The sequence below is a fragment of the Cervus canadensis genome, chromosome 2 (genome assembly GCF_019320065.1).
Source record: "Cervus canadensis isolate Bull #8, Minnesota chromosome 2, ASM1932006v1, whole genome shotgun sequence".
NCBI lineage: Eukaryota > Metazoa > Chordata > Mammalia > Artiodactyla > Cervidae > Cervus > Cervus canadensis.
The window spans coordinates 87,139,847-87,157,235 of NC_057387.1; the positions used below are offsets into that span (position 1 = coordinate 87,139,847).

Genomic DNA, 17,389 nt, shown 5'->3' on the forward strand with positions numbered 1-17,389 from the left:
GTGTTCCCCACCCCCATTGTGCACAAGCACATCTCTCAAGAATGGCTTCGGGGAGGTGCAGGGACTTGATCAAAACATGGCAATAGGTGGGCACTGCTGACAATTCTGAGGTGCTTTGCTTTTCTTTTTCAAAAAGTTATTTATTTGGCCGCACCTTGAGGCATGCAGAACTGCTTCAATCAGGGATCGAACCTGTGCTTTCTGCAGCGGAAGAGCAGAGTCTTAACCACTGGTCCACCAGGGAAGCCCCCTGAGGTGCTTTTCTGCAGAGACCTCTGATCCCTTGTGCTCTGCTCCCCACCACATCGATGACGGCAAAGGCTGTTTCACTAAACCGTCCGCATCGAGAGTTTGAGTGGAATGGCCTGGCATTCGCCTCCGTCACACCCGTAGCAGAGCCTCCCGAGGCCCTGCTGAGAGGCTCTCAGAGCTGCTGGATGTTAACGCCACCCAACACAGGGTGGCAGGTGAAGTGGCAGGAAAAAGCATAAGAAGTGTGGGGCTTACGTGTCATTGGTCAGAGATCTCAGGAACATCTGAGAGGAACGGCAAGTCCATTAACGGGGTCTGGGGCAGACGGAGGCCCAGACAGGAAGTGCGCCTGTCTCTTTCCTTTTCCCAGATTCAGTGTCAAGTCTGCTCGTCGTCACCCCGTGGAGGCGATGTGGTACCATTTGAGACTTCTGACCCACCAGGGGACGTTGTTCTCATCTCTGCTCCCTGTTGGCCTCCACCTGTGGCCACCCTGGGCCTCAGTTTAGCTGTCCCCTTCTCTTGGGGCCCGTGGTAGTTTTAAACCAACACTCCAACCTGTTTGTCACTGTATTCTCGTCCTTCTCCCTAGCTAGCCTGGGAGCTTCCTGGGCCAAGATGAGACGAGTCCAGGGCATTTCTGTGACCTTTCCTTACCCCAGACATGTGGGAGGTCAGCACCCAGGATGTGTATGTGGGTGAGTGGCTGGATGTACCCACAAGTCCTTCAGCCTCCGGGAGACTGCTCAAGGGCTTGTAGGAATAGGATAGTGGGCCAGCTAGGCTCCCCAGACTCTAGAATCAGCCTGGACCCACCACTTAATGGTTTATAATCCTAGGCAAGTGGCTTTGGCTTGCTGAGCCTGTTCCTCCTTCCTGCGAGGAGTTGAATGACATGAACTGATTCAGGTGAAGGCCATTTCTGCTGTGTGGCAGGTGTAACTTCGTTATTCTTACTATAGTTACTCCCATTTCATTGTGGAGAGAAGTGCAGTCAGTGGCAGAGAGTCAGGGTTTGAATGAACCCAGTTCTTTTCAAACCCTGATTCTTTGTCTGCAATGGATGGGGGCATATCATGAAGAGATCTCTTGACTGGAGTGAGGTGATGTGGCTCAGCCACCAGTTTCATCTCTGTGGCCTTGAGCAAGTCATACCTCTGTCCTGCACCTCTCCTCTCCCCCATAAATAAAGAGCATTGGAAGAATTGATCTGTCAGAGCCACCAACAAGCAGGTGACTGCTGGGCAGATGAGGTCCTCCCCAAGTTTCTGGTGGGACGACCCCCAGGCTGATCCAGCCTGATATTCTGTGCACCTCAGATGTCTGCCCCTATCCACCTCCTCGGCCAGTTGACTAGGCAGCACCTGGATGGAAAACCTCCAAGGTCCATGAGGGAGATGGCCTAAATGGACCTGGATGCAGAGGCTCATCCTGGCCAAGCAGGCTGCCAGATACACCTATTTTGGGTTATTCTAAAGTTTTCAAGTGGAAACAAGGAAGGCCCCATTGGGGAGGGAAGTGGACCTGTGTGGGAACAACACTCACTGTTATCAACTTTAAGGTTCCTGCCCTCTCTCACCTTCTGCCTCCATCCTCTCTACCTGCCTGCCAGATCTGTGCAGGGTTTGGGGAAAAGAAATGCTAATATCCCAACAAAGGTCAGAATCTTAAAACAGGGTCTTTTTTTGTTGTTGTTCTGCCTCCTACATAGCCTTTTGCTTGAGTGGGTAGCAAGTTGAAAAGACCAAAGGTCTGTCTTCTCTAAACCAACTTGTCAGTCTTTGGTTGAGAATACAGACAAGAAAGAGAAGAACACTCTTTTGTGGTTTAATAAAGCACAGGGCAGCAGATGCCATACAGTCTCGTGAAGATGGGCAACACAACACGTCTGTTGTCATCTTTACATGAGCAGACATTTCCCCAACGTGGAGTTCCATTCTGTGCTCCTGAGAACAAGCCAAGTGTACAGTGCTATTGCAACCAGTCTCAGGGACAGAACCTGGACATGCATATAGAAATGGGGAGCTTTCAGGATGAGTGGAGGTAGCAGAGATGCAGAGCATGAAGATTTGGGAGGATGCTGGTTACCCACTGGGGAAGGTGGGCATCTGGCTCTGTGAAAGAGAGGCTTCCTGGCCTGTAATGCTCCTGGTAGTGCTGGGGACCATGCTGGGAGGTACAGAAACAGAGCCTGGGCAGCCTGATCAGATCTAGGAAGGTGAATGCTGAGCTGTATCTTTGCCTGTGTCCAGACTGTGGTGGGCTTTTCTCTTCGGATGACCAGCTGGCCTGGGCTAGAGTTCCCATATCCTCAGTATTCCAAACCCTGGCTCTAAGTCAGAGGAGAGACTTCAGAGCTGCTGCCTCCTCTCTGGGCTTATCAGCCGGCTCCCCATGGCTGCCCGCAGATCAGGGAAGTTGCTGGGGCCTCACTGACCGGCCACAGTCCTTTACTGCTTGTCACTTGTCTTGAGGCAGCTACATTGAGGCCAAGTTGTCCCGTGTCCACTTGCCAGAGCCCAGGCAGCCAGAGTCCCAGAGGAAGCTTCTAGGGAGGAGGTGCAGGGGACAGCTTTGCCCTCTGGACCTCCCAGGGCCCAGGCGGCCAGAATGCAGGGCTGAGAGGTGGCTTAGAAAAGACTCGGGTTTGAGTGTTGGCCCTTAGCAAGGACTGCCATTGACCGAGGCCCCTGTGGGTATCTGGGGGGCTTTACTTACTTTTTCTCTGATCACTCAGCAAACCAGGCTCTCTTTACCTCCCCTGGGTGCCAGGGTGCACAGGTGTGGGCCCTGCCCGAGCCACATTGCTGGCCCTGAGAATCGTGATGTTACTGGGGAGGGCGGCGGAGGCTCGGGAGGGAGGAGGCGCTCCTCCTGCCAAGAGCTGAGGACCTGACGGAAGGCCTTTTGCTCCCTCTTGGCGACTGGACCTCACCCTTGAACCCTGCTCCTTCGTGCTTCTCATTTTCCTTTTTTTGGGGGGGGGAGTGGCTCCAAATTATCTTATTTTGTTTACATTGCACCCAAGTCTCATGGTACAAAAGACTTGCAGGTGCAAATATGTCCCGCCTTCATTAACTTCCCCTCCCTTTTTAATTTATGTGATTTCAATTTTCCTTCCCTGTACTGTTAATTAGGGGACCCTCTAATCAGTGCCATTATCACAGTGGTATTCATGTTTAGGAAAGCCGCTAAACAAATGCTTGCAAAATTGCTAAATGGCTAATTAATGTCTGTTAATTAAGAAAATTGCTCATGGTAACAAACCATGCCGTTGCTGGCAGCCGCTAGAAAGACACACACTTGTTGAAATTAGTAGTGTGGCAGGTAGGGGAACATCTGCTCCGTGGAGCTTTCCGGAAGTGAGCAGCCCCACACTCAGGCGAGAAGCTCCAGGCCTGTCCTGGGCACAGCCCCCTCGCCCCTCTCTGCACACCTTTCTCTGTCTCCATGCCCACTGGTCCTAGCCCACCCCACCTCCCAACACCCCCTCCCCGGCCAGCCCCCAACCGGCTCTGCTCTCTGGTCTGTGCTTGCCGAGCCAGCAACAGGCTGAGCAGCCTGGCTCTCCAGGGAGGAGACTGAGGAAGAAAACCATGCCCAAAGAGTCATTTTCCTTCTCTTTTTAAATGAAGCCACACTCATCCTCTCTGCATATTTTGAATTTTTCTCAGCTTCCAAGGGTAGTGACATAGCCCCGAAAGAGTGAATTGGGTTGTGTTTCTCACCAGCAGGCTTCCCTGGTTGCTCAGACGGTAAAGAATCTGCCTGCAGTGCAGGAGACCTGGGTTCGATCCCTGGGTTGGAAGGATCCCCTGGAGAAGGGAATGCCACCCACTCCAGTATTCTTGCCTGGAGAATCCCCACGGACAGAGGAGCCTGGCGGGCTACAGTCCATGGGGTCACAAAGAGACATGACTGAAGTGACTTTTACATTCTCCTTACCAGCACCAGCGTCTTGCTCTGAATATCCCAAGTGGGCAACAGGGTGCTTCCCTGACCAGATTTTCATGCTTTTTGACTGTGACCCACAGTAGAAAATACATTTGACACCGTGACCCAGTACATACACACACATGCACATAGTTATAAATAAAGATTAGTGAAGAGTGTTTCCTTAAAACACACAAAGCTGTCTGATATTTTCTATCCTATTTTTTATTCTATTCCAGGTTTTTAAAAACAATGGTTGCAACCCACTAAGTTGATTTCACCACCCACTAATGGGCTGCACCCCATGCTTTGGTCACCTCTATGGTTTAAGTGAATTCTTCTGGCCATCTCTCCTGTGGGGAGTCAAGGCCAGCATATAGCCCAGCACTTCAGAGGTCAGCCGGGACGAGGGTGGCTTACTGCCAGCTGAAGTGGCTAGTCCCGGCATCTCCTCTGTTCACCCAGCCCCGACCCTGCTCCCCCACACACCCTCTCAGGCCTGGGCTGCAGAGGCTAGGGTGAGCCTTGCACCCATCAGGCTTCTCCTTCTATCTTTGCCGTCTTCTGGTTGTATGGCTGTGGCCAAGTCTCCTTATCCCTTGATACTCATTGTTGTCACTGATAGAAATAGGAATGAGAAACCCACTTCCCCAGGCCAATTTCAGGTGAAGGTGTGTTAATGAAGCGCTCTGAGCAGTCACTCAGTGATGGTCTCTTCCTCTTGTTCCCCATGTATTCAGTCTCTGACACCACCTCACTCTTCTGTCTGTTTCCATTCATCCGTCGGAGCCCCCTCCCCTCAGTAGACTGGTTGCCTCATCCTTGCCTGGTCCTGGCCCAGGAAGGGGCACGTGGGCACCCTGCAGGGTAGGTCAGCTTCTGTGCATCCCTGGGCCTTCCCTGGTGGCTCAGTCGTAAAGAATCCGCCTGCAATGCTGGAGATGCAGTTTCGATCCCTGGGTTGGGAAGATCCTCTAGAGGAGGACATGGCAACCCACTCCAGTATTCTTTCCTGGAGAATCCCCGTGGACAGAGGAGCCTGGCGGGCTACCGTCTGTGGGACTGCAAAGAGTCAGACATGACTGAGCGACTAAGCGCACACACAGCTGCGCACCCTGACCCTGTCTCAACCAACGTATTTAACATGGCAAACTCCGCTCTGACGGCAGACCATGCCGGCCCACTCCTATGTGCTTCCACAAAGGAGCTTGATTTTTATTTGTCATGCCTGGAAATCTCCCCCGTGAATGCGTTTATCGGCTTCTCTCCCTCCCGCCCGCCCTTTCACACCGTTGAGCCGGCGACCCCAGCAGCAGCTCGCACCTCCCCGCCGCCCGCCGCCCGCACGCCGCCCGCCCTCCGTTTTTGGTTTGATTTTTGTTGTTTGGAGCTTCTCCCGCGCTTCTCCGTGTGCTGTGATCTGTAACCTGCTCTACTGTCTGGCCTCACAGGGTCCTCCCGGGTCACAGCCCTCGCCGCACGCACAGCCTCCACCTCACAATCCCAGCAGCATGATGGGACCCCACAGTCAGGTAACGCACCGTGGCCCGCCCGCCCGCCGGCCGGGGGGCGCGGGGCACCAGCAGGACAGAGCCCGCCGGGGAAAGACAGAAATCAAAACGCGCTCTCGCCCTTGCCTTTGAGGATTTCCTGGCCAAGGAGATTCCCCCTCCTCCCAAAAGTATATCTATTTCCCCCTGCCCCCCCCAGAGATAGTCTTCATTCCTTGGACATCACACCCTGCTTGGATATGAAACCCAAAGGAAAGGAGAACTGTTTCTGTGACCTTGTCAGCGGCCTCTGCGTTTTTTTTTTGTTTTTTCCGCTCTCACTTTTGGTTTGGTTTTTGAGTTTGGTTTAACCATTGTTTGTCACCAAAGCTGCATCCCTCGCCTTCTCCGTGTGCACTCTTCGCTGCTGAGAAAGCTTTTCTGCCCATTCCCCTGCATCGAGTTAGGGCGCCCGCTATCCCCTCACTGTCCCTTTGTGTATCCCCTCCTCCTTCTCCCTGCTCCCCTTCCTTTCGCCCCCTTTGTCGGTATCGTGTGAGTGTGTGTGAGTGCGCGTCCAGCTTTGTCTACACACTGGAGAATTTCCCGTACAAGCCCCCTTGGGATTCTCCCACCGGCCCTCACCTGCGCGGATGTGATTGCTCCTCCGTGTTCTGTGTTCAGCCCCAGCTGCTGCCCCGGCTCCGAGGGCAGAGCTCTCAGCAGATGCACGGCGTGCCTCCATCTCTCCCTCCGCCCAAAGGAAGTTTTGCCCGGAGGGACAAGGCCACCGGGAGGAAGACAGTTTAAAAGATCACTAGTTGTAACAAAACTGGACTTGGTGGAGTGGCGCGCGTTTGTGTCTGTCACCGTGCGGTACTGCAGGCTGTCACTGAACTAACGCCCTGTAATTGCAGCCTTTTATGTCACCGCGATACGCAGGCGGCCCCCGGCCCCCGATCAGAATGGGAAACCAGGTACTGTACCTTTTTGTGTTCTCTCCCCTCTCTTGGCCACCCTTGACCCCAGCTGGACTTGGACTCAGAATCTGCAAGAAGGGTTGGGAGGTGGAGGGACAGTTTTACCTAACGTGGGAGGCAGCTTATAAGCAGGTCCCCGGAGAGGACTGTGTTTTCTATTCGGTGCTCCACGCAGCCCCTCCCGGCATCGTACCTGCCTCTCCTGGTGGGCTGTGGGCAGTGGGGTGTGAGTGCAGGGTTTCTGCTTTTCTAAAGAAGGTGGTAATTCCTCAGCTCCTCCCTGCCAGCCCTTTCTTGGAAAACGGTCTTCCTCCTTAATGAAGTTAATTGACAATGTGCATTTTTTACCCTGGAAGCTTTTGAGAATTACCAAGGCTGGTAAATATAATCCTGCTATTAAGGAGAGAAATGGCCCGTAGGAATGCTTCGATCAAGAGCCTGGATGCAGTGAGCAGGACATTTGTGAGTTTTTAAGCAATGTCTGCCTGCTTCCCAGTTGCTTCCCAACTCAAAAGAAGAAAGGATTTGTTCGTGTACTTAGAACAGTGGTCTACTTGTGGGGAGGGCTTTTCATCCTGGGGTTGTATGCCTTATGCTGCCCCATTAGGGTTGGCAGGTCTAGGTGGTCTGGAGAAATTGGTCCCCAGCTGCCGAAGTGAAGATGAGTATCTTCTTTTGAGGGTAGACAGGCTTTGAAGAAACTTTAAAGAAACATCAGAGAAATTTCATTTTGTGCCCCAGTATTTCTGTATACATAATTCTTAGAGTGACCTGGCAGAAACCCATCAGGAAGTCTGACAGCAATGCCAGGACCTCCAGCCCTTGAGGCCTTTGAAGCTGGGAGGTCAGTCACCAGCTAGATTGACGTTACCTGAATGGACTCCCTTCGTTCTCAAGAAAGCCCCCTTAGTGAGATATACGAGGACTTTGGAGAGATGCTCATAGCCAGGGGACTCCAGTTTTAAAGTTAAATAGCCTGCCAGCTTCCACTTATTTTTTTTCCTCCAAAAATCTTTTCTTTCCTATTTTCTCTGACATGAAGGAGAAAAACTCAGACAAGAATTAGAGGCCAAGCTTTTTGAGCAAAGAGAGACCCCAGGATATATCACAGATGAGGAAACAGAGGGTCAGAGTGGACCAGTGACTTCCTTACGTGTCCCAGTGATCTGGGCTCGTGTTGGTCTCCAGCTGCCCTGGTTCAGTTAGTTTTGATGGTTGTAAACGTGTTGCCCCTGCCTTTGTTTTTAACGGGTCATTGAGTGGACCTTCTCTGGCCTCACATGCCAGGGCCCCAGCAGCAGCTCTCCCTCCTGCCCATCCGAGGCTCTCCTTAGCCCGAACTGCGCCCTCCTGCCCCCAGGAGAGAACAGATGCTTCCTTATCATAATTGTGGTCCTTCCTCCAGCAATTAAGGGACGCGAGAGGAAACATGTTTGTTTCTATTTATCAATTAAGCATGAGCAAGTGCCCGAGAGAGCAAATGGAGAATAAATCCATCATCTGTACCTCGCATTACAAATCAATCAGGCTAACCTCCCCACCACCCTCCATTGGAAATCTATCCAGATTTCCAGTTTCCTGTGGACTCAAGAATTTTTGTCCTCTAGGCGGGAATGTGTCCCTTTCCCAGGAATTGCCCCTGGGCGTCTCTTGGAGCATGCCTCAGTTGGGGCTGCTAGTTCCATGGGAGCCTCTATGCCACCTGAGTTAGCTCAGCCTTCCTCGAGGCAGGAGGAAGCAGAAGCAGCTCAGGCTTGCATGACCTCCTGGGTTAGGGTGATCAAAGGGCCCTTAGGGAGACAGGAGCTAAGGGTCATTGACTTTCGTCTGGGTTCAGTCCCTGGGTCAGGAAGATCCGCTGGAGAAGGAAATGGCAACTCAACCCACTCCAGTATCCTTGCCTGGGAAATCCCATGGACGGAGGAGCCTGGCAGGCCACAGTGCATGGGGTTGCAAAGATGACTGAGTGACTAACTCTTTCTACTTAAAAGTCTTGCAGGGCCATCCTCCACCTGCCTCCCTGGCTAGGGGTTTGGCGCCTTGTACAGAGAGCGTTGCTGTGTTTCAAGCAAGGACAGCTGAGTGGGTGGCGAACAGTGGGTTTCAGCAGGGTTTAGGAGAAGAGGGATTGAATCAGTGGTTGTCAGGCAGCCTTCACATCACATCCCAGTGGAGGCCCCACCCCACCCACCCCGCTAACTTGGGCATGCAGCTGAGTGGCTAGCAGATGCTGCTGGACTTCGTCTGGCTCCTGGGTAGACACTTGTAGGCACCAGCCTACTTCCAGGAGCCCATGGAACAGCTCCAGAGCATCTCTCTGTCCAGCAGGCCCAAGGGTGTGTGCACGGCAGGCGCTTGCAGTCCCATGTATGATGAGCCGTTACTCTTCTTTCTCACACCTGGGGGCTTTGGCTCTTACAATGCAGACCCTTTTACCTTGGTTACTACACACCTTACTGCTCTGGGAGAGGAGGCCCAGTGCTCATCACAGGATCACTCCAGTGAGAGGTGACTCCGGGTCCCGTCTGGGCCTCTAGGCAGCCCTGCTGTGCTCCTGAGTCTTGGAAGGAAGAACTTCCGGCCTGAGCTGATAGTCAGCACTGGGCTACCTGGACAGGAAGCGGTTTTCTGATCCCCATGGCCATTCCACCAGAGTTAGATGGGGGCTTACCAAGAGCTCCCGGCACCTCAGCACCCCAGGAGCCCCCAAACCAGACAACTTCAGTGGCAGGCCTTCCTGCATCATCTTAGAGTCTTGTAACCAGGCTTCAGAAACATCCCAAACCCCCAAGTGGGCAGACACTAGCCAGCCCAGTGATTCAGAGCTTGGGAACTTGGAGGAGGAAGCAGAGCTGGGAGAAAGCAAGAGGTCAGAACAGCTAACACCCAGGGCCAGAGAGAGAGACCGTCCAAAGCCCTGGGCAGATGGAATGGCAGGTATGGAATGCCACTTCCGAGTAGCAAGTACCCCCAGGCTGACATGGCACTCCCATACGCCTCCCTCTCCCCAGACACACGCACACACACCCTGTTTATTCTGAAGGTAAACTATGAGAGATTTTCCCTTTGTTTCCCACCACCTCCTTCCAAAACTGGCTGGGGGTTCCCTGTTGGGCCGACTGCTCCCCACCAATCCCGCAGCGCAGTTGGGGCTGGGGCACCCTGGGTAGTCCAGGGTCCCTGACACAGGTGCCCCGCGTTCACAAAGGCTTTCCTCCCCAACCCGAGGCCTGTAATTAGTCCTGAGGCACGGGGGTTCCTCCCCACCCCCCGCATCCCTCCCAGTTCTGCTTTTCTCTTGTTTTGTATTGCAGTAAAAGAACTTCAGTCTCAAATAAAGATCTTTGATGGGGTTTTCATAATGCGTGTGCTAAGTGTTAACTCAGGAACCCCCAGACCCTCCTCATCTCTAGAGTGATCATACCAGCATCCACCACGTGCACCAGGCTTTGGGGGAGACGGGCCCTCATTCAACATCCTGCTCACCCTCTCCTGGAGGCCTCCTCCTGCACCCCTGGGGTCGGAAGGTGGCCTTTGATGTGCTGGAAGGAGTCAGGAGATCTGGGCGTTCTTCCTGGCCCTGCCTACAGGGCCGGCAGACCTCTGGACCTCAGCTCCCCCGGCGAAATCTCAAAGGCCACCTTGTTCATCCCCTATTCCCAATTTAGTGTTTGACCTAAACTGCAGAGACTAGAGTTTGGGTGGCAGAAGGGAGGGGCAGTGCTGCCTCTGAGGGGTGCATGGTGGGCGGTGAGACTGGAGTGCCACTCGGCTCCGGCAGGTACGCAGACCCGTGAAGACTGTCACAGATGGATCCCCCGTGCTCACCCGTGCATGGTGCAGTTTTCCATAGCTCCAGCTGGAGCTGCCTGCCCCCTGGGGGACTCTCCAGCCGTCGGGCAGCAGGAGTGGTCTCAGGGAGACCTTGAGTGGCCCTAATAGTCAGATGGGGAGATGGGGCAGGCAGGTGCTCCCCGCTGTGCCCCCACCATGGGGAGCAGCGCTCAGCTGCGTCTTATATCTCTTTCAGCCTCCGGGAGGAGTTCCTGGGACACAGCCACTGCTGCCCAATTCCATGGATCCCACGCGACAACAAGGTAGAGGGGGCAGGGTGGGCCACTGGCGGATGGGGGGCATTGGGAGAGGCTCCTTCTCCCCCACTGTCTGCCTCTCCTTCCTGCCACTCACGCTCACTCCACCTCTGTCACACAGGTCACCCCAACATGGGAGGATCAATGCAGAGAATGAACCCTCCTCGAGGAATGGGGCCCATGGGGCCCGGCCCACAGGTAACCAGCCGCCAGTCTGTCCGTCCATCTCCCTAGCTGCTTGTATGCACCCGCCTTCTCTCCTCTGGCCTAGTCTGTCTGTCTTTCCATGTCTCGTAGCTCATAAGGGTGAGGGGAGAGGGCATGACTAGCGCCCCAGCGGCCCCTTCTGCCCGTAGATGGGCAGCCCCCCAGCAGAGTTGAGGGGACCCCCCCCCCCCCGCACCATGGAGCTGGGAGGAGGGGCACCTGGGAGCCCTCCATGGGAAGGACTTGAGGAATTTTCAAGGCAGGGGTCTGTGTGCCCAGGCAGCATTGTGGGTCCCCAGAGCTTCCTCCCACCCTGGGCGGGTGGACCTGAGCTGGCTCAGTGGTCGCCCGAGGCAGGATATTACATTATTCTGTCTGCAGCTCACCATTTGTCTGACTTCGGATGAATCACTTTGACCTTGGTGGGCCCAGCAGGCCCCAGTGTCCCCACCTGTCCGGTGTGGGAGGTGTGAGTCTGTCACCGTGGTTCTCACTGGTATACCTCCCAGCTGAGAGGAGGCCAGGCCGGCCAGGGCCCCGGAGTGAAACCTCTGGAAGAAATTCTCTCTAGTGCCCCGCCTGTCCCTTCACAACAAGTCAGCGGTCGCTCCTTGTGACCCAGCTCTGTACCCTCAGGTCCCCGGGTCCCGTAGAACCGTCAGGCAGTGGTCTGACAGGCCATTCCTGTTCTAGAACCTTCTCACCATTGGCTTGCACTCTTCTGAGTATTTAAGTGTGGCTCTGGGTCCTGCAGAAGCTGTGACAGAGAATTTGCTCTGTTCTGCCCTTCTTGGGAGTTCTCTGGAGTCTGCCCCTCGAAAGCCAGAGCCTGAGTAAGGAGACGGGTGTTTCAGAGTGAGAGCAGGAGAGCCTGTTCCGGGGTGTTCATTCCCCTCTTCTGCCCTGCCTATGGGCCCGCCTGTCTGTCTCCCTTCTGCTTGTGGGTATTTGGATTCTCTCGGCCCCTGCACAGATTTCTGGTTCCCTGGCAGTGGGGTTGCGCCCCCCGCTCATGCATGCCTGCCTCCCTTTTGTAGGAAGAGGTGCCTGCCACACCCCACAGTCCTCCACTCTGCCCGGAATTGTATTTACAGCACACCCAGCCGCTGCTTTCTTCCTGGTGATGGCTGTAACATCTGTGGTGTTGAAAGATTTTTAGGGAGGTCCTTGTCTTTCGATGGCCCCATAATCCTGAAAGGAAGCAAGCCCACACCGGTTGCAGTTCTGGTTTTCTTGTTTTCTTTTCTTTCCTCAAATCCCCCAAAGCTTGTGTTTTCACCAGCTCCTTTTAAGCCACCGGAGTGGCCCCTTCCTGCCAGGAGGCTGGCTGGAGCTGACCTCCACAGGAACCCGTGGGAGGGGCGGCAGGGTCTGAAAGCCCAGTGTTCTTGTCCTGAGTCAGAAACTTTCAGATTCCTCAGCTGCGCACACTAGATCCTCTTGGTGTGCAAATCAGCAGTGGCCTTGGACTTCCAGGATGTCCTGGGGGAGGTCTTGGGGATGCAAGGGGACAGTGTACTCCACCCCTTGCCCCGCTGATTCTTGGAGACTCAGCAGCTGCATCTGTAAAGTGGGATGGAGACCAGGACTGCCTTGTAGGGAGGAGGATAGGAGGAGACATGAGTTCTTGGTGTGAGGCTTGGCACAGTGTAGCCTTTTAGGAGGTTGCTCGTGTTTTCCAACTAGGGGGCTTAAAACCAGTGTTGACTCAGGCTGCTTGGGCTGGGTGATCACTTTGTGTTTCTTTTTTATTTTTTCTGGCAAAGGCCATTAACACTTGTTAAGCCTGTAGTAGTATTGAGGTTTCAGAAGCTGGGAAAGGATGCTATCAGATGGCCCGAGACCAGAGTGTTCCGGAAGTCTAGGACTTCCTCCTGGCTCAGCGGGAGTCTCGGCGTGTCCGTGTCCCTGACCAGGAGTCTGGCACACTCTTGTGGCATGTTTAAAGAGATGGGGCTCCTGCAGCCTGAGGTCTTGCTGAAAGGGGCCCTCCTGGCCTCACCGGGGCAGGATATAGGGATGGAACTCTTGTGGGCTCAGAGACTGGTGCCCAGAGGGGTGGGAGAAGCAAGCTCAGGGGTGAGGCCAGCTGGCCGTCCTCACCCCACCAACCTCAGAGGCTCCGAAACCATCTCTCCTGTTCTTTTTTCCCCCTGGTTTATGGAGATATAGTTGACACACAGCACTGTATAAGTTCAAGGTGTTCAGCATAGTGACTTGACTTACATCACAAAATGATTACCAAAATGATAAGTTTAGTGAGCATCCATCATCTCATAAAGATACAGAGTTAAGGAGATTAAAAATTTTTTTTTCTTGTGATGAGAGCTTTTAGGATTTACTCTCTTAACAACACTTCTGTATAACATACAGCAGTGTTAGTTACATTTTTTGATGTTGTACATTACATACCTAGTACTTACTTATCTTGGGAGTTTGTGTTGACTTTCTTCATCCAGTTCTCCCTCCCCGCAGTCTGCCTCCTCTGGAAACCACAAGTCTGGTGTCTCTTTTTATGAGTTCGTTTCTGAAGTGTCATTGACCTACAACACCATGTTAGTTCTTTACACAGCTTAGTGATTCAGTGTTTCTGGACATTTCAACACTGATCACCACAGTAGGTGTAGTTCCTGTGGTGTGTCACCATGCAAAGATACTACATGGCTATGGGCTGTATTCCTCACACTGGCCATTTCATTCCCATGACTCGGTTTATTTTGCAACGGGATGTTTCTGCCTCTTAATCTCCTTCACCCCAACTTTCCTCCCCTCTGGCAGCCACCTGTTTGTTCTCTGTGTCTACAACTGTTTTCTGTTTTGTTATTTTCATTCATTTGTTTTGGTTTTTAAGAGTCTACATATGAGTGAAACCATAAGTGTTTTCGTTATCAGACTTATTTCATTTAGCCTATTGCAATCAGTGTCCATCCATATCGTCACAGATGGCAAGGTTTCATCCTTTTTTGTGCCTGAGTGCTATTTCTGTGTGCGCGTGTGTGTACCACATCTTGATCCATTCATCCGTTGTTGGATACTTGTGTTGCTTCCATATCTTGGTTATTGTTGTTTTAAAAAATGCTACGATGAACATAGGGGTGCATATGTCTTTCCTTTTTTATTTTTGACTGAGCTGGGTCTTCGTTGCTGTGCAGGCCTTCCCTAGTTGTGGCGAGCGGGGGCTCCCCTCCAGCTGTGGTGCTTGGGCATCTCATTGCGGTGAGTTCTCTCGTGGAGCACAGGTTCTAGGCTGTGCAGGCTTCAGCAGTTGCAGCGTGTGGGCTCAGTACTTGTGCCTCACTGGCTCTGGAGCTCAGGTGCAGAGGCTTAGTTGCTCTGCAGCATGTGGCATCTTCCCAGACCAGGGGTCAAACCTGTGTCCCTTGCATTGACAGGTGGATTCTTAACTGTTGGACCACAAGGGAAGTCCATGTATCTCTTTTCTGATTAGTGTTTTTGTTTCCTCCTTTTCCCATATCAGGCTTCCATGATAGCTCCATTGGTAAAGAATCCGCCTGCAATGCAGGAGATCCCGGCTCAATTCCTGAGATGGGGAGATCCCCTGGAGAAAGAGGATAGGCTACCCACTATATTATTCTTGCGCTTCCCTTGTGGCTTAGCTGGTAGAGTCCACCTACAGTGTGGGAGACCTGGGTTCGATCCCTGGGTTGGGAAGATCCCCTGGAGAAGGGAAATGCTACCCACTCCAGTATTCTGGCCTGGAGAATTCCATGGAAATATATATATAGTCCATGGAGTTGCAAGGAGTTGGACATGACTGAGTGACTTTCACTTTCACTTTTCCCATATCTCTTGTACCCCACTGGGTAGAGTACAGTATGAAATTCCAGAACCAAACCTTCCTCAGAGCAACCAAGATATCGTCACTGGGGGCAGAAAGGCCTGGCCCTGTGAGCCTGGACCTGGGCAAGATTGGGGTATAAAATGGATTGCAGGTTCTGGGGTCAGCCAAGGAGTGGGTATCACAAAGCCTAGAAGTTTTGGACCCCAGGGTGCAGTTGGGCAGAGGACAGGACCCATTCCCAAGCCCTGTCTCTCTCTGTTCCCTGAGGTGCTCCTCTGGTTACTCCAGGGGGTAGACGGAGAGGGATGAGCTCAGAGCTTAGTGCTGGAAAACATGGTCCCGGCCACGGCTCGGACTCTTGGGGCCTCTGGTTCCTCATCTGCAAAATGGCCGGCCGGGTGAGGACCTCAAGGGTCTCATCGTGGGGCTTTGAGACACAGATCACAGCACAAAGCTCCACGAGGCGCCCCATGGATCCCATTGCTTCCCTGGAACCGAGGTTCAGAGAGGGAGCCCTGTCTTGCCATGCCTGGGCTAAGAAAGGCGACCAAGCCCCTTTAGGCAGTTTTTAGTAAGCCCCACTGCATACACTTGCTGAGACCAGACACAAAGGTGGGAAACCTTCAGCCTGTTGCTCCAAGTGGGGAATAAGATTGCTAATAGTGGGACTGCTCTAGAACTTTCTGAACAAAGAATAGGTACAGTGTGGGCTTGGGGCTACAAAACCCCAACAAAAACCACAACCCAAACGGAGTGACGTGGTACTTTTTGAGGTTGTGCTGCATTTAAGCCTAAATGTCACAAAGGAACCAGCAAACTAGGCATCAGCCTGCCCTTTGCCCTCAGTGTCTTGGGCAGATTTTACTCTGGTTTCCTGAAACAGCCAGTGCCGAAAAGAAGGCAGTGTTTCCATTTAATTGTGTTTTCTCTTTAAAGATTTATTCCTATGCCTGTGTCTGGCAAGAACTTCTGGCTGAATTTTTCAAAAGTGAATCCTGTTAGGATGAGGCTGAAACTGCCAGAGCTCTGCAGGCTCCCGTGGCAATGATGTATGGCACCCAGACCCCACGGGGCCGCTTTGAATGCTTCTGGTATTCCTGGTGAGGTGGGGTCAGCACAGCCTGGAATCAGACTGCCATCCTGGCATTTGAGAACATTCAGATAAGGGATAACCCACCATCTAGAGACAGACCTTTTCCACAGGAAAAGCTGCATCTCCCCTCTGATCTAGGACAGTCCAAACTCAGTGCCTCTGAGCAGAGACCCCAGAAAGAGACAGAAGGATTGTAAACCAGGCTAGAGCACCCTCAGCTGGTGAGGAAAGAGTGGAGTCCCTTGAGGCACTTTCTGCGGTGGCCCCTTGGAGGCCTCCCAGTGGGGCTGGCCAGGCTCTGCGTAGAGGGGGTGGAGGGCAGGTCCAAAAGCCCAGGAAATGGCCTGACAGCCTGGAGTCCACCTTGATAGGTCCGTCCTGGAGACTGTTCTCTCAGGCACCAGGCAGCACCAAGAAAGAGCCTCTGTGCCGAGGAGTTGCAGGAAACAGTAGAAACCCCAGCGCCTGCCGGCTGCGGGTGCCTTCCAGTGTGGCTGTGCCCCCGGCTCAGAGCGCAGAACTCAGACCAAAAGGCCGGATCCTGACCCTTTAAGAGTTCCTGACAGTGGGTCCGACCCCTCTGCCCATGGTCTGGAGTGACCTAGTTGTTCAGAAGCAGGGTGGGAAGATAGGCAGGCAGGCAGACAGACATACCTGTGGATGTGGCCATCCCCATGGCTGCACCCCAGACTCCTCCAGGTCTCCGGCGGCCCCATCCCTGCAGAGCGGTGCTGAGGGCAGAGGAAGAGGAATGTCCAGCGGCGACCACACCTCCGAACCCAGTGCTGAGGGCAGGTGGGCACTGGGAGAAGAGAGACTCTTTCTACTGAGTCTGAAGCTATGCTTCTAAGCCCGCCCATCCTCTGTGAAAAGGCCGATGTCTCTGATTTGGAAACTTTCCTGCAAAACCTGTCTTTCAGCCCTGACTTACTGTATGGCCTTGGGTAGCGAGCCTTTGGCTTCCCTGGGCCTCTAGCTTGTCATCTCTGAAGTGGGACATGTGAGTGTCCCTTGGGGTCTAGGCCTCTGTAGGAAGTAGGAACTGGTGGCCTGCTCCCTCCTGGGCAGTGGTCGTGCTGGCTGCTGAGGGGTCGGCTGAGAACAGCAGCTGGTGCACCCGGAGCCTCCCCTTAGGGGCTGTGTCCCCAGACGTCTTTCAGGAGCGAGCACCCCACCAATCCTTTCCTCACCCCACTCTACTGCTGCGTCCTGGGCTCCTGCCGGCCCCCGGGCCAGCCTTCTGCCCTCACCCCTCAGTGCAGCCACTTTCCCGGGCACAAGCGGGAGCAGGACACAGCTGCACCCTGGCACAGGTCTCTGTCTGGGAGGCCTTGCGGATTGGCCGGGCTGGACACAGTGATGAGTGGGCTACCCGGGGAGGCCATGAGCTTCCTGCTCTGGAACAGTGGGAGCCAGGCTGAGTTCTGGACAGGGGCTTCAGTGGTTGTACGTGGGCCAAGAAAGGACCCTGGAAGACCTGATGCTCAGGGCAGCATTCAGGGCTCTGGTGTCTTCTCTGCCAACGTCCCACACCAGCGCAC

General features: G+C 53.7%; 1 protein-coding gene across 3 annotated transcripts in view; it reads left to right on the forward strand.

The window, feature by feature from the left end:
- Nucleotides 1-17,389, forward strand: part of SSBP3 (single stranded DNA binding protein 3) — a 166,204-nt gene that overhangs the window by 133,703 nt on the left and 15,112 nt on the right. Inside the window, exons 6-9 of one of the 3 annotated variants that reach the window (XM_043461213.1) lie at nucleotides 5,637-5,717; nucleotides 6,593-6,652; nucleotides 10,686-10,752; nucleotides 10,868-10,944. In XM_043461213.1, the coding sequence (XP_043317148.1) occupies nucleotides 5,637-5,717; nucleotides 6,593-6,652; nucleotides 10,686-10,752; nucleotides 10,868-10,944 (285 nt within the window). The remainder of the gene's footprint in view (nucleotides 1-5,636; nucleotides 5,718-6,592; nucleotides 6,653-10,685; nucleotides 10,753-10,867; nucleotides 10,945-17,389) is intronic. The other 2 variants (XM_043461214.1, XM_043461215.1) reach the window with 2 other exon arrangements.